The 17,272-nt window shown below is 45.0% G+C and overlaps 2 protein-coding genes across 7 annotated transcripts in view; one reads left to right on the top strand and one right to left on the bottom strand.

Moving 5' to 3' along the window:
• The window catches only part of ZZZ3 (zinc finger ZZ-type containing 3), a 104,699-nt gene extending 94,256 nt beyond the window's left edge, over positions 1–10,443 (top strand). For 4 of the 6 annotated variants that reach the window (XM_045026373.1, XM_045026377.1, XM_045026374.1 and 1 more), the window contains 2 exons: positions 7,866–7,966; positions 8,396–10,442. In XM_045026373.1, coding sequence (XP_044882308.1) covers positions 7,866–7,966; positions 8,396–8,540 — 246 coding nt within the window. In that variant the 3' untranslated portion in view covers positions 8,541–10,442. Of the gene's footprint in view, positions 1–7,865; positions 7,967–8,395 lie in introns of all 6 variants that reach the window. The other 2 variants (XM_045026376.1, XM_045026375.1) reach the window with 1 other exon arrangement.
• A 2,109-nt stretch (positions 10,444–12,552) lies between these two features.
• AK5 (adenylate kinase 5) overlaps positions 12,553–17,272 on the bottom strand; it is a 168,733-nt gene continuing 164,013 nt past the window's right edge. The window contains exon 14 of the mRNA XM_045026032.1: positions 12,553–13,977. Coding sequence (XP_044881967.1) covers positions 13,867–13,977 — 111 coding nt within the window. The 3' untranslated portion in view covers positions 12,553–13,866. The remainder of the gene's footprint in view (positions 13,978–17,272) is intronic.

The raw sequence follows: 17,272 nt of genomic DNA, 5'->3' as shown, positions 1-17,272 counted from the left end.
AAAATGAGGAACACACATTTAGTGACTATGAAGAGTTAAAGTGATTTGTCTAGCATCACGTAGGAACTTTGCAGCTAAGGAAGGGATAGAATCCAGTTCTCTAGGACACTATTCAACTGCCTTAGCCATGAGACCATCCTTTCTTTTCCTCCAATCCTCTGCCTCATTCACTACACACCTTCCAACTTCTGCAACAAATGAAACAGAGTCCTGGAGACAACAGTCTCCTTTACTGTACAATCCCTGATTCATCTTCAGAGTGGGTCCACCCTGTGCATTGAATGATAGCCAACATTGGGTGTAATCCTCTCTGTGGGACTCCCAGTAGAGAGGGATGAGACACAGTTTTCCAGAGGGTTTCACGGTTATTTGCTGTCAGCACAAGAATGGTGAGACTCAGGAAGCTTGTGTTCCGGTCCAGGCTATGGCAGGGAGTTTGTTTTAGTCTCCTTGCCTGACCAGTCCTGGCCTGCCATGCCTGCTCCCAATCCCAATCTTGCCAACCCCTCCCAGTCTCCTCTTTTCCCTACTTCCAGTCCCAGTCTCCTCTTTTACTTCTTCCTGATTTAGCTTTCGTCCTCTCTGCATTCAAAATAGGATTCGTCTTCCTCTACACTGCCTGAGTGCCAGTAGGGGGATCATTGAGAGCACAAAAAAACCTCCTTGCTTTCAGTTGCAGTGCACAGACCCAGAGCAGCTGGAAACATCCATTACAAGGAAAGTCCATCTTCACCCCTGTAGCCTTGGACTGGAGCATGCTCTGTCATTTTGTGGGAAAGGTGAACGTGCAGTGTAGTCAGCGTTAGGATCTGTGAGAGGTTTGAGCATGTTCAGTGAGGAAGGAATCTTCAGAGATTTAACTGGGAAACAGAAGAAGTCTCTACTGAGCCTGTGAGAACTGAGATTTCTCCAGTGCTTATAACTTGGACAAATCTGGCTGGATTTTCCCTGGGAATATTAAAAGGCACATCCATGACACAAAGCCTATCCCCTTCAAGTCCCTGCTCCAAAGCACGATGGTGCATGAGGTAGAAAAGTTCTCATGATTTTTTTTTAACATGGGCAGAACTACATATTTTTTCCTTAGCCTTGTTCTTGGAAATGACTGAACAATTTCGGCTGAATTAAAAATAAGTAAGTAAAAATCAGCCATAGGCTAATACTCAGCACGGAAAATCTCAGTCCACATGTTTTTTTGGCAGAGTTATAAGCAACTGAAAGTAGGGTCTTATCATGGGAATTGTCAAGCAACCTTAACAATAAGTGGAACTACCAGCCTTGCCTGTAGTATAAGTTATATATGTATTGAACTTGGAAACGCTACTGTGTAATACTGTGTAATAAACCTAAGCTAATGTATGATCTTCTTCAGCTGCTTGTTCATGTCGATTTCAATCAGGTGTGTGCGCCCGCACGTGCACAGTAGCCGGAAGATTTTTCCCTAGCAGCAACCGTAGGGTCGGCCTTGGTACCCTCTGGAGTCACGCCTTCATGGTGCTCAATATAGAGCCCTGTCGACCCGCCACCCCTGCAGTTCCTTCTTACTGCCAGTGACGGTAGCTGGAACTTCCCTTGCTCTTGCTCCTGTTGTACTCACCTTGTTTGTTCAGATTGTATAGTTTAGTATAGTTAGTCAGTTGTAAGTTTCATTTACAGGGGTTTACCCCCTGTTTTTCCCCCTTATTTGTTGCCTCCGGAGCATGCCACGATCCCCGGGCTTCAAGACCTGCAAGGACTGTGCGAAGCGCATGCCAAAAAGTGACCCCCACACACACTTCCTGTTTACAGTGTCTGTGCGAGGGTCACCAAAAAGACTTATGTAAAATCTGTCAGGAATTCCGACCAAGAACCCTGAAAGAGAGCAGCCACTTAAAATCCTCGTCATGGAGGCAGCTCTTCGACCGCAGTCGGACCCCAGTGCCGGGGATCCCACCAACCACGTCGTCTTCAGTGCAGAGCATGCCGGTGCCCTCTTCGAGAGACCAGGCACTGAAGAAAGATGCGGCCAAAGACTCTAGGCACCGTCATGGAGCATCTTAGGGACACTCCAGCCTTTGGCACCAGTCCCAATTGCTGGTGCAGAAGAAGAGGATTGAAAGGGGCTGATCCCCTTTGCCTAGATGCAGAGACCAGCCATCAGTGGTACTTCAGTCGGGCCATGGCTGCGAGACTCAGGGGGCGGCCACATTGACTCCTGCCCAAGCAAGGCAGTCAAGTCTGGGCATGTCACACTCACCAAATCCCTTGGAGAGCCTGCCTCTTCCGTCCACTCCTGAAGCGTTTGAGGCAGCAGAGCACCTGCTCAGACTCAGGGCGCCATTCTCATCCCTGAGGCAGGAGAAGGCGTTGGCACTGCAGGCTCCATCCGGCACTGTGCAGTCGAAGGGAAAGCTGGCTATGATGTCACGTCGCTCCCCATCGCCTCAGCAACCACAGATGCCAGCACCTCCATCTAGGGGGTGCAGTCAGTCCCCGGGCTTCCAGCGCTCCACGTCGAGAGGTGCAGCGCTGCCCTGGTCTTGTATTCCAAGACCTCGGAGTCGGAGTTGTACCGCTTCAACTACAGCAGGAGCAGAAGATCAAGCTCAAGGCACCACAGGGGGTCCCGGCTGATGCAGTGGGCCCCTCAATGACAGAACCCAGCTCAATGGCCCTTCTGGACTCCATGGGCTTTCCACCAAGCTCAGGGTCTGAGCCAAGAATCTCACTCGGGTGCTGCTTCAGTCACGTCTGCAACCTTTGTCCCACCACGTCCAGCGGCTGAGCAGTTATCTCTGGCATCAGTGCCAGCAACCGTGGCACCGTTGCCGACATCGGCACCAACTGCGGCGCCGCCTTTTAATAACGTCCTCGGCACCGGAGGTGTCAGTGGCTCAGGTTACGGCGCCAACCATGCCTTCGGCACCAGCTCTGGCACCAACGCCGATGCTGTCATCTACACTGCCCGCACCAACGTTGATGACCACCACGGCACAGACACACCATCAGACAGCGGCACCGGCATGGCGGCCGACATCGACACCTGTACCTGTGCTTTTCATGGTGCCAAGGCCGGAGCATTCCACCACTGTCCCCACCGGCTCAAGAGATCCCTCCAGCGGGGATGGAAGGGAGCAACCACCTCCTTTGGTGGCCTCCTCATCTTCCCCAGATGAGGCGCTTGCAGGCACTGCCATTGCCCAAGCTCTGGAAGACTCCAGGGTGTTGCAGCAGTTGCTGCGCTGGGTCGCACAGGGTCTGGGCATTAAGGCAGAGGAAGTTGTAGATAATGCAGACCCTGTGGTGGACATCCTGGCCCCTTCAGGACCTTCCCATATCACCTTACCACTAATCAAAACTATCACAGACATGACCAAGACCCTATGGCAGACCCCTTCCTCTCTGCCACCTACCGCCAAGTGCAATGAACGGTGGTACTTTGTGCCCTCCAAGGGCTACGAACATCTGTACACTCACCCACAACCTGCCTGTCTGTTGGTGGACACTGCTAACCAGTGAGAGAGGCAGGGTTTCCAGGGCCCTTCCTCCAAAAATAGGGATGCAAAAAAACTGGACCTATTCAGGCAGAAGGTATACGCCACAGTGGGACTGCAACTCTGCATTTCCAACCAACAGGCCATCGTCAGCAGGTATGCCTACAATACCTGCTCGGTGATGGCTAAGTTTACAAAGTTACTTTCCACAGACTTCCGGGTTGAATTCTCGGCTTTGGTTGAGGAGGGGAGATTGATCTCTAGGACATGCCTGCAAACAGCACTTGATGGGGCAGGCACTGCCACTAGAGTCGTGGCCACGGGTGAAGCCATGAAATGGGGCTCGTGGCTCCAGGTCTCCCCTTTGAAGTCCAACAAACCATACAGGCTGTTGGCTTTCAAGGGTGAGACTCTGTTTTAGAAAAGACAGACAAAAGGCTAAACAGCCTGAAGGACTCCAGAGCCACCCTCAGGTCCCTGGGCCTCTACACACCTTCCACTCAGCTGAGACACTTCCAGCTGCAGCCCATTTAGAGGTTCAGTCAGCAGAACCACCAAGATGGCTCTAGAAGGCGGAACAGAAGCGGCAGGAGAAGGCCGCGTCAACCTTCTGGCCAGAGTTCGGGACAACCGAAGCCATCTTCGGAACCCAAGCCTGCATTTTGAAGGCATGGTCGAGGAAGATGTACCACACCTGGAAATGGATCCACCCTGCCATACCTTCTCGTCCCAACTATCTCCTTTCCACCATGCATGGTCCCTTATTACCTCAGACTGATGGGTGCTCCACACCGTAGAGTGGGGATACTCCATCCAATTCTGTGCCCTTCCACCCCCTTCCCCGTCCCTCTTCAGGGACCCTTCTCACAAGCAACTCCTTTATCCAGGAGGTGCAATCGCTCCTATTTTAGGGGCAGTGGAGGAAGTTCCTCGAGCACAGGAGCGAGGGCTTTTATTCCTGGTATTTCCTAATACCGAAAGCCAAAGGCGACTTCAGGCCCATCCTGGACCTGCAGGAACTCTACAAGTTTGTAAAGAAACTCAAGTTCTGCGTGGTCTCTCTGGCCTCCATCATTCCCTCATTGGATCCAGCAGACTGGTATGCTGCCTTCGACTTGAAGGACGCATACTTTCATATCGCGATCACTCAGCCCCACAGGAAGTACCTCAGGTTCGTGGTGAACAGCACCCACTACCAATTCATAGTCCTCCCGTTCAGCCTGTCAGCAGCACCTCACGTTTTCACCAAGTGCATGGCAGTCATCACTGCATTTCTGCACAGGCACCAGGTTCAGGTGTTTTCTTACCTCGACGACGTCTGGCTGATCAAGGGCTGCTCTAAGACCCAAGTGGAGGCTCAGGTCAAGTTTATCAGAGCCACCTTCCTCAACCTGGGTCTCCTTTTAAACGAAGCAAAGTCCACTCTGTCTCCTGTCCAGAGGATAGATTTTATAGGGGCAGTATTGGACTCGACCCAGGCCAGGGCATACCTGCCGCAAGCGAGGTTTCAGGCCCTGACCGATACCATTCAAGGCCTCAGACAGTTTCCCACCACCACAGCAAGAAACTGCCTGAAGCTTCTGGGACACATGGTGGCTTGTACCTATTTGGTGCAGCATGCTAGGCTCAGACTTCGACCACTTCAGTCGTGGCTGACATGAGTGTACTGCCTGGCCAGAGACAACCTAGACAGAATAGTGACCGTACCTCGCCTGATCCTCGACTCCCTCCTGTGGTGGCTCGGCCCTCAGGGAGGTATGCTCAGGGGTCCCTTTTGCCGGTCCGCAGGCATCCCAGTCTCTAATGATGGATGCATCAGATGTGGGCCGGGGAGCACTTTTAGGAGACCACAGGACTCAAAGTCTTTGGTCTCAGGCGGATCTGGTCCTCCACATCAATGTCAGAGAGCCGAGAGTGGTGCGTGCCAGGCATGCCAGGCCTTCCGGGCATACTTAACGGGACAATGTGTATCAATCACGACGGACAACACCACTGCAACGTTCTATATTAACAAACGGGAGGGTGCACAGTCCTCTCCCCTGTGCCAGGAAGCCCTAATGCTGTGCGACTTCTGCATAGAACATTCAGTACACCTGCAAGCGTCGGACCTTCCCGGGGTACAGAATGAGCTGGTGGACCACCTCAGCAGGTCATTTCATGGCCACAAGTGTCCCTTCGCTAGGACGTCACAATTTCAATCTTCCAGAGGTGGGGCTTTCCCCAAATAGACCTATTTGCCATGCAACAAAACAGGAAGTGCCAGCAGTTCTTCTTCCAGAACCACAGCCCGTGCTCCACAGCGGATGCGTTCCTCCACCACTGGGGAGGTTGTCTCTTATATATGCCTTTCCTCCCATACTGCTCGTTCACAAGGTGCTCCTCAAGATCCGTAGGGAACGAGCTCAGGTTATATTGATAGCTCCAGCATGGCCCCAACAGCACTGGTACACATCTCTCCTAGACATGTCTGTGGAAGCCCCAGTCACCCTGCCACTCTTCCTGGACCTTCTGACACAAGATCATGGTCGTCTTCAACATCCAAGCCTCGACTCGCTTTACCTCACGGTGTGGAAGCTCCATGGTTGAACCCAATGGAGCTTTCCTGTTCAGACCAGGTTAGACAAGTCCTCCTTAGCAGTAGAAAACCCTCTACGAGAGCCGCTACCTTTCCAAGTGGAAGAGATTTTCAATCTGGTCGGTGCAGTGCCATTCATCTCCAACACTGGGCCCAGCTTCGGCTTATTCTGAACTACCTCCTCCATCTGAAGCAGCCGGGGCTTCCCTTGTCATCGATAAGGGTGCACAAGCTGTCATCTAGGCCTTTAACACGAGAGAGGAGGGCCACTCTGCATTGGCTAACTGTATGGTCAGCCAGTTTTTAAAAGGGCTCGACAGGCTATATCCTCACATCCAACAGCCTGTCCCAGCCTGGGATCTCAACCTGGTCCTTTCTAGACTAATGGGACCACCCTTTGAGCCCTTGGCAACGTGCTCTCTCCTCTGTCTCTCTTACAAGGTGGCGTTCCTGGTGGCGATAACCTCAGCCAGGAGGGTGTCTGAACTCAGGGCCCTAACCTCAGAGCCCCCTTATAGCATGTTCTATAAGGACAAGGTGCAGTTCAGACCTCATTCTGGTGTCCTCCTGAAGGTTGTGTCACAGTTTCACATCAACCAGGACATCTTTCTCCCGGTATTCTACAGGGAGCAGAAACTACATTCTCTGGATGTCTGCAAGATGCTAGCCTTTTACATCGAGAGAACGAAGCTGTTCAGAAAATTGGTCCAGTTATTCGTAGCAGTAGCAGACAGAATGAAAGGTCTGCCTGTGTCATCACAACAAATTTAGTCATGGATTACATCCTGCATCTGGGAATGCTACAACCTGGCGGGAGTTCCCGCACCCTCGATCACTGCGCACTCCGCCAGGGCGCAGGCTTTGTCAACAACGTTCCTGGTGCAGGTCCCCACTCAGGAGATCTACAGGGCAGTAACGTGGTCCTCCATCCACACTGTCACCATGCACTATGCGATTACCCTGCAGGCCAGAGACGATGCGGCCTTTGGATGAGCAGTGCTCCAATCAGTGGATGACACCTACCCCTCTGTCCGAGTAGCTGGCAAGAAGGAACTGAGGGGATGGCAGGTCAGCAGGTTGCCATGAAGGCGCAACTCCAGGGGGTGCCCAGGCCGACCCTATGGTTGCTGCTAGGGAAAAATCTTGCAGCTACTGTGCATGTGCGTGCACACACACCTGATTGGAATGGACATGAACGACGCATCTCGAAGAACAACAGTTACGAGAAGGTGAGTAACCATTTTTTATCCTTCCGTACAGCTTACCTTAAAAGGTTGTGAATGCAGCTGTCTAGTGATACCATGTTTTGCTTCCATGTAGAGGATCCCAAGTTCAGGCATTTCAGATTGTCGAGTTTGAAGAATTGCAGAGTCGTCATGCTCATCCCAGAGCTAGAAAGGACTGCCTTGTATCATTTTGCAGCAACTCCTCTGGCCAATTTAGGACTGGCACTGATAGGTTCCAGAGGAAAGCATGTCCATCTGTTGTTGGTCAGAAGGATAATCCCAATGGGGATCCTTGAGGCAGAAAATAGGATGATCATCAGCAGTCTAAGTGGTCTTTCCTAGGATCTGTTAATTTATAAACACTAGAGAGACAAGATGGGTGAGATAATATCTTTTATTGGACCAACTTCTGTCGGGGAGAGAGACAAACTTTCAAGGTTACACCAAGCTCAACTGCAGGTGGTGATGATTTTGCAAGAAATCATGCTTTTTATTGTCCTTTGAATGCAGTACATTGGTCGAGATGAAACGATATATATTTTTAACATAAATTCTTTCTTTCACTACATTTTTGTTCAATATATTTCACAGTGTGACAACTGTGGAACGGAACCCATTCAAGGCATTCGGTGGCACTGCCAGGATTGCCCGCAAGAAATGTCCTTGGATTTCTGTGATTCTTGTTCTGACTGGTGAGCAGCAAGCATTGATGCTTATTATTTGCAATTATTTGAATATCCCTTTATGGCTTAAACACTGAGTAAATTCTTCGCATATGTGGGATTTATCTGTTCCATGATGCCTCTTGAAAGTTAGATGTAACTAGATTATAACTATTGTGTGTTTCTAATAGTTTTTTTTGGTGTGTTTTCTGGTGGGGTGTGCAAGTCAATCATTCTTTCAGTGCTATGGAGAGAGTAATTAATATTTGGACCATTAAGTATGAGACAAGGAAAGTATGTTCTCTGAAATCCTCAACTGTGAAGTAATGGTGTGTGAAATAGAATTTGACATGCATCTGTCAATTAAAAAATAAAAAGAAAATATATTCGTTGTTCTTGCAGTGAATATATTATGAAAAATAAGTTCACTTGCCAAATTGTGTTTTCTTTCCTTTGCAGTCTACATGAAACAGAGATTCACAAGGAAGATCACCAGTTACAGCCTATTTACAGAGCAGAGACATTCTTAGATAGAGACTACTGCATGTCCCAAGGCACCAGTTACAATTATCTTGACCCAAACTACTTTCCAGCAAATAGATGACATGGGAAGCAGACGTACAACCTTGGGCTTACTATCCTCTTTGAAAAGTAACAATGGCATCATTGTTAATTCCGTGCACACTTTGGAAAGACTCTGCTTTCCCTGAAATGTCACTCACAGCATGACAGCTTCCTGGGTGTACTCGTCAAACTACAGCTCTGAACTGTCACGGTTCTTGATCGCTGAACAGCAGCTGAACATTCCTAGTGTGCAGAAGGTTTCACTGGGAGACTTTCCTTTTACCACCGTAGTCATTTTTAGGTGGTGAATCTAAAATGAAACAAAAAAGAAAGGAAAAAAATACAGAAGGGTGAGCCAGAAATGAGAGCACGCTTTTAAAGATACAGTAAATTCCAAAGGCTTTGAAGAACTTGGTTATGAGATCCAGAGGAGATGAAGTATTTATATAAAAACAGTTTAGTAGCTTGCAGTTTTGTTGTGAAATAGTTTTCAGCACAGAAACTGACTTCTTTAGGCAAGGTTTTAACCAATGACAGTGTTTGCTTCTAGGATATACTCTAAAAAAAAAATACTCACTGTTCCAGTGATGGTTGGTTACAGGTCTTTATTAAGTTGGAGCTGCTTAATCACATTGACTTCTAATTTTTTTTTTTTAACCACAATGAACTCTATTACCAACAGTGAAGCACTACAGGGAGCAACTGTTGCATTGCTTCCTTAACCAGCTCATGGTTTGTGAATGTTATAAAATTGTCACTCAGATATATTTTTTAAATGTAATGTTATATAAGATGATCATGTGATGTGTACAAAATATGGTGAAAAGTGCCAGTGGTAGTAACTGTGTAAAGTCTCTAATACTCAACATTAACTCCTTTAAAATAAAGTACACAGCCTTCTGCCTCTGTATTTGGAGTTGTTAGTGCAACTCATCAAAGAAAACTGCCTAATATAAATCATATATATGGTAATAATTTTCCTCTTTTGTAGTCTGCACAAGATCCATGAAAGATTGTATTTTTATTACTATTTAAACAAGTGATTAAATTTAGCCTGAGCAGTGAGCGAAGGTTCACATGCATTCTTTTATACTGCTGGATTTTGTTGTGCATCATTTAAAACATTTTGTATGTTTCTTCTTATCTGTGTATACAGTATGTTCTTAAATAATGTTCAATTGTCAGGAGAACTGTGAGAAATAAACTATGTGGATACACTCTGTTTATATATAGAATGCTTACTGTGATTTCCTTTCTGGGTAGAAATTAACTTTTTAACCAACATTAACAATAGAAAATAGTACATTTTAGTAGGTCACATGAATACGTAAAGGGCCCATATCCGCTTGGCACTACTGTTGACTTCAGTGGGAACTGAACGGACGCTGCACCTAATAGAATGTGCTCAGCCTCTTGCAGGATAAGAGCCTTCATTTTCTCATATCCTGTTCACAAATTGAGTTGGGTTTTTTTCAGACTGAAGAAGAGAGGAATGTTAGCACCTTCGGTAGGCTGTGTTAATCTCAGAAAGTGCTGATGTCTGCAAAGCTTTGTAATTACTGTGATATTTTTGAACTAATAACTTTTTTATTGAGCTGTGTAGCTTGTGATTCAGAAACACGCATTATTTTAAACTGTATTAGTTTTCCACTTACTTAAACAAAAACTTGAATTTTCAGAGTGATTAGCATGTAAAAGAAACACATTAGCTTAAAACTATGGCAATAAGAAGGGTAATTGGCTGATTGGATTTGACAGTAACTTTAGCTGTAGCCTGATCACAATGTTAAATTTCACAATTTCATGTAGGTGTAATTACTATTTGTTTCTAAGGAAAATAAGTTTAAGCATATAATATATTGAGTAGATAATATAGTACAATTACTAAAAACATTGAATGATGTAATACATCATCTGTAAGCATATCTCATATACTTTGAGAAATTAATAAACCTAAAGATATATAATACAACAAATATACCAGATGTACTTCACTTTTCTCTTTAATGAAAGACAAAAGCTATTGTGTGATAGAATCTATAATATCATGGGAACATGTTCTCCCACTCAGTTATGCTACTGTTATGGAAGCTGTTTTGGTGAAGAGTGATTACCAAAGAGAGAGATCTGTTGTGGTCTTATTTTCGATGGGCTTTTAAAATGTTTTTAGAGGGAAGTAACCATAATACATAAGTGGGGAAAAATTAAAAACGTGCACAGGGGAAAGGTTAATAGGGTTTGAAGGGGAGGGGCGGAATGGGGTGTTGGGGAAGAGGGAATTCAGACCTGAAATCCCTTAGTTAAAATCTCTTGATTAAAGCGCTGTTTCTAATTTGAATGAATATTTGTGTGTATAGATGTGCACACACGCACACACAGTATATATGTGTATGGAGATATGTGTAAGAGTGATGGATATCAAATATATAATATACTCACACAAAAACAGTGCTGCTTATTGAAATGGGGGAAATCGTGTGTGTGTGTGTGTGTGATACTTGCATATTGATCCATGTAATGTTTGCATTGGTTCTAGATTGGCATCACAGCAGCTATACCTGATGCACTAGGACAGTGATTTTCAACCTTTTTTCATTTGCAGACCCCTACAAAATTTCAAATGGAGGTGCAGACCCTTTGGAAGTTCAACCTGTTATCCAGAGACCCCTACCATAGAAGTCTTAGAATTAAAACTGACTAAACAGAATTCAACTGTAAATGTTTCAGGGCACAGCATTTGACACAGTGTGAGAAAGGGCACTAAACTGTGGGCTTCACTTCACGAAGCTTCACAACAACACTTCTGGGTTTTGACCTGAAGGTGGGGGTATTCACATACTTTTGATTGATCAGAAAAACAGAATGCCTTTTCTGAGCTCTGAAATTTTATTTTCATAGTCACCATTTGCAGACCCCTTAGACTGAGGCCTGGTCTACACTAGGGGGGAGGATGGACCTAAGATACGCAACTTCAGCTACGAGAATAGTGTAGCTGAAGTCGACATATCTTAGGTTGACTTACCTCGTGTCCTCATGGTACGGGGTCAGTTGCCGCCGCACTCCCGTCGACTCTGCTTCCGCCTCTTGCCGCGGGGGATTATAAGAGTCAATGGCAGAGCGATCGGGGATCGATTTATCGCATCTACACTAGATGCGATAAATCGATCCCTGATAGATCCATCACTACCCACCGATCCGTGTAGATGTACCATCGTCTGCAGATGTCCAGTGGGACTGCGGATCGCAGGTTGAAAACCACTGGACTAGGAAATGTGATAAAAGAAAGAAGAGTGGAATTAAGGGTAAAAGGTTAAAAAAAAAAAAAAAGATACAATTAAAATATTTAAAATATGGAATTGTGTGTTGACTAATATTGTAAATAACTTTTTGAATTAGAAACTGATGATCAGTTTCTGAGGGATGGCACCACAAATCAAAGTTTCACATTTCACTCATTTTAATTGTCATTCTAGTGAGAAATAACTCAAGAAACAACTAGAAATACCTACATGTGGGTGTCCTTTAGGATAATTTACTGGAAAAATAGCATAAGAGTACAGCCAGTAGTGCCACCAGGTTCAGATCTAGGCTAAAAGGATGTTTCTCTTCAAGCCAGAGGAGTCTGGCTGCATTCTGAAGGTAAATTGATTATTTTCAAGAAGTGGTTTGCTAGACATGTTGTATCATGTACTCTTCCAGTTGGTTCACGGCAATGTTCTGGAGTTGGCATAGCACCTCAATTGGTGTCAAAGGTAAAAGTTAACTTATAAAGGAACCCAGGGAAGCAAGAACATCCATGATTAAAGGAGAAGAGCTGGTCTAAAATTGCACTTCAGTGAATAACTGAAGCTATTGCTTACAGGGCAGATGTCAAGGAAGTAGAAGAAAAGCACAAAAAAAAAATCATCTGCCCTGATTTGGGGGGAAGGGAGGAGAGTTTACAGTGCTTTATTTGAGTTATATTTACCAATTATCCATATTTTATGGAGCTTTAGGCAAGATCAAACCCACGAGTACTGCAGCATAAATTACGACTCTTAGCATTTGTCCATACTTTTTATTTGTATTATGTCTTCATTACAAGAAAGATAACTTTAAAAATACAAATCTGCCCCATAAATGCTCATTGAAAGTACAGTTGTTGACAGAAAGATCAATCATGCAAATTTAAACTGTGGACTGGTGCAACAGCATAGTAAGAGGATGCAATTACTTCACAAGAATGTCAAATAAGGTTTGTTTGTTTTCTGGCTACCAGTGTTCCAAAACCCAACATTTTGGCTGAGTAGATGGAAATATGAGATTTTGCATATTTTTGTGCAGATATTTTGGAAAGGTGGATTGTTAAAGATACAAGCAACAGGAATCAATCCCTGTCTTTTTTTTTTTTCTTCTTGACTGTCATTTTCAAAGTTTGGCAGTGCCACTAGAAGACAACAGATGAGGATCCAAAACTGAAATTTACACTTGGAATACTTAGAGAGTATGATTTAATTATATCTGCTAATCTTTATACATAATGGCTGTTGAACAACTTCACATGCTAATTTTTGACAGTGAAATATGCTACTATTATTAGCCCGGAGAACTATTTGTTTGCACTTTTAATTGTACCAACATTAGTAGTTCATGTTTTCAGCAAAGAGCAAAGGTATCCCTGCCCAATTAGAAAATTGTTACAAGATACAGCAAACTCTAGCAGCACAGCAAAGATTTCACAGCAGTTTTGTCTGTGCGATGGCAACAGATGGACAGACCTCTACAGTATTTGTTAATTTCTTCATGTTCCGTTCATTTTTGCAATGCATTGACAGTGTTTTGGGGAAGTGTTAAGTCTATTCAACTTCCACAGTTCCACAAATTAGCATGACTAATTCCAGGAATGTTCCATTATAAAGCACAATGGCAGAGAACAGATTTCAACCACTATGAATCAAGAACAAGCTAAGTGTTAGCACAAAAATGAACAGTGTTAATTAATGAAAGGAAAAAAAATAACCTCATTGCAATCAGACAGCGCAATTCTGAAAGTCTTTGCTATATGGCAGCTGAAGGAAATGACTGCTGATTGTGCAATACATATGATTATATTCAAATGCATGATACTAGAAATATAAACTGGAGCTGCTGTTCACCATGCTGCTTTGAACCTGTGAAGTGCAAACAATTTGATAAACAACATACAGTACTAGTGTGGTTTTAGTGTGGAGACCATTTTGTATTTAGCATACTGTATGGTTATAAATAAAAGATTTATTTTAAAATAACATTTAATACCACATGCACAAATTCCAGATATCTCTCAAGACAGCAGATATTGCTTTGAACAGCAAGTGCACATGAGATGAAACTTTGTATGTAAACCATTACTGTACTTCTGCTGAAAGAGACAATGCTTCCTCTTCCTTTTTCAGAAAGCTGTCGACTGATGTGCAGACTTGAAGAAAAACCTCATCTGCTGTTCCTTCTGCATTTATCTATTAAAACAAAACATATGTTAGATAGAAATGATGTTGTGAACACACCAGCGTATGCTGATTAAGTTGTAACAATTTAAATTACCCATGTTTTTAATTGATCCAAAGGGCTCAGAGCAGTACTAATTCTGGGTTATTGGATTTGGGATTGGATTTATAAACATTCTCCTACTGTAGTGTCTGCAGCTTCTGTAAATGCTGAACTGGAAAACAGGGTATTCATTTGTAAGCTTCCACTAGATTACATGTGGAGGTTTTGTAGGTTGCGCAAGTGTACTTTGATCCTTCTGCAGAGTCCTTTGAAGTTTAAAAGATAACATCTTTGATATATGGAAAAGACTAAAAATTTTGGGATTCCTATTTTAACATTATTTTATGTTAAACATAAACTCAATAAAATAGCCCCGTTTAATACTGGTAAAAAAAAATGTCACTAGTACTGGCTTGTTTACTGTTTTCTTGTCATTTGAAGTGTCACTGAATATAATCCTATGATCTAAGGGCTGTCAGGCAACAGCTCCCAACCTAGCTAGTCAGTTTTGAGTTTTTTGTATTTCAAGCTTTGTGAATTTGTTCCAGTTTTTTCATGACCTCTGGGCAGTGCATGTTCTGCAGTGGGCACTGCTTTTGTTCTGGTCCATTGCTCACTTTCTTCAAAACAGATGATAAGTCTGAGTTTTTCTCTTTAGCTTGAGTTCTTCACAGATTCTGCTTTGACCAAATTTGTTAGACTAAAACTGCTTCCTATGCCGTGAAATAATTACCAGTGTTCTGGCTGTGGGGAATAGAGTTTACAGATAGTAATTGTTCTGTGTATTATATGGGAAACGTGTAGATCAATACAGCTTATTTCTTTTCATTATGAATCGACTTTCTTCGTTTGTATTTAGTGTCAGATGCTTTATTTTTATTCTGCATTTCATCTTTGGCCTATTAAAACCATTCATACACCTCTCTAAATTTTTATATTTTGTATTCCAGAAATATCTGCAAACTGGATCTGCAATACAATCTATGGGCTTGGCTACACTTGAGAGTTGCAGCGCTGGTGGAGGCTTTCCAGCGCTGCAATTAGTAACCGTCCACACCTGCAAGGCACATCCAGTGCTGCAACTCCCTGGCTGCAGCGCTGGCTGAACACCTGGTCTGCTTGGGGTGTAGCGAGTGCAGCGCTGGTGATCCAGCACTGCTCATCAAGTGTGGACACACACCAGCGCTGTTATTGGCCTCCAGGGTATTAGCAGATATCCCAGAATGCTTTTAACTAAATTACTCTCTTTGTTTTGTTATGCAGCCTCTCTTTGTTTTGTTGTGAACTCGGAGCTCCGGTGCTCCGGGAGCTGCTTATCAAACACCTCCTGTTTGCTGTGATCAATCCGTACCTGACTGTGAACAATCAAATGAGATAACCCCTGTGAATGAGGCAGGCAGGGAGTGAGTGTTTGCTTGACAGAAACAGCGGGGGCAGAGGGGAGAAAGGGAGTCCGTTGGATGCAGGCTGTTTGCAGTTAAGGGTAAGGGATTGGGAACATTTTCTGATTTTGCAAGACAGGAAGCTAACACAGTGTTGGCTCCAAAAATCCACTCTCTCTCCCCCACTCCCTGTCACACTACACCCCACCGCACCCCCCTCTTTTGAAAAGCACGTTGCTGCCACTTGAACGCTGGGATAGCTGCCCATAATGCATCACTCCCAACAGCACTGCAAATGCTGCCAATGTGGCCACACACCAGCGCTGTTCCTGCACAGCTGGATGACCAGCGCTGTAAACTCCCAGCGCTGCAACTCTCAAGTGTAGCCAAGCCCTATCATGTTTATTACGATGATAAATAATGGCTTCATCTATGCAGTGAAACAGAATTTGACGTCTGAACTAAAGTTTCGATCTCTAATTCAATTGTTTTTTTCCAAAGTATGAAACTCTACACTGTATGCACATAAAATGGATATTTTAGAGTAGCAGAATTTCAGTGCAAGAAAAATTCCTTGTGGAAATTCTTTTATTTCTCACATTTTTTAAATACACCATTAGCTGCCCATTCAGGGCTCTAGGTGCCTATCCCATAATTTTAAAATCACTAAATAAACAAAGGCCTGTCCATAACTAGAGCCATTTCAGCACATTCCCTCCTCAACCGCCTTAGAGAAGAGGGGGAAAGAATATGTTTTGCAATGTGCCCAAAGTAGGGTGACCAGATGACCTGATTTTATAGGGACAGTCCCGATTTTGGGGTCTTTTTCTTATATAGGCTCCTATTACCCCCCAACCCCCATTCTGATTTTTCACACTTGCTGTCTGGTCACCTTAGCCCAAAGGTTAACAACTCTGGATTTGGGTGGGCTAGGGTGGAGGGTAAGTTCTAAAAATCAAGGATACCCTGCAGCCTGTCTCCTACTCTCCCTCCTACCTATTGAAACAAGTGAGGTGACAATATCCATCGCTATAGTACCAATGAGCCAGTGCAAGGGATAGCAGAACTATTGCCCACAACTACACGCTGGGTTCTCTTACAAGTATAAGAACAGATACACACGGGAAAGGATCCATCCACCTCTACTTGTGTTCACAAACAAACCAATTAAATCTCATGGTCAACCGTATTGAAGGCTGCAGACAAAGAATCAGCATTAGCGTAGAACCTCAAAGATACGAACCCCAGAGTTACGGACTTACTGGTCAACTAGACACCTTGTGGAACCAGAAATAATCAATCAGGCACCAGCGGAGACAAAAAAAACCCAGCAAGTACTGTACTGCCTTGGGGCTTTAGCCCTGGGCTTCGGCGTGGGGGTTGGGCTACAGCTGCAGGGTGGAGGGGTCAGGGCTCTGGGTTGGGGGGAGGGGGAGCTCGGGGCTTCTGACCCTCAGGAGCACTGGGGCTCAGAGTTTTAGACACGGGGTGAGCGCTGGGACTTGGGGCTTCAGCCCCACAGCTCTGTTCCTGGCTTCTGACACATGGGGGACCCTGGGACTCAGGGCTTTGCTACAGGGGGAGTGCTGGTTTCAGCCCCAGCACTCCCCTCATGGCTAAAGCCCCGAGCCCCAGTGTGCCCCCAACCCTGGCGGAAACGGGAAGTGGTGAGGGAGGGGTGGAGCTGTAGGGACCCCCGGCACCTCCTGTGGGGCAGAAGCTGGGAATGGAGGCATGGGGCTGAAGCCCCAACCACAGGTCTAAAGCCCAGAACGCTGGCACCCCAAGGGGCAGAAGCCCCCACCCCCATGGCTGCAGCCCCAATCCCCCAGTGGCTGAAGTCCGTAATGTCTTGTTCAGAGTTAGGGAACATTTCAGATTT

Source organism: Mauremys mutica, chromosome 8 (genome assembly GCF_020497125.1).
Source record: "Mauremys mutica isolate MM-2020 ecotype Southern chromosome 8, ASM2049712v1, whole genome shotgun sequence".
Taxonomy (NCBI): Eukaryota; Metazoa; Chordata; order Testudines; family Geoemydidae; genus Mauremys; species Mauremys mutica.
Note: the sequence above shows the minus strand (reverse complement) of the source record. Positions and strands in the feature narration are given on the sequence as shown.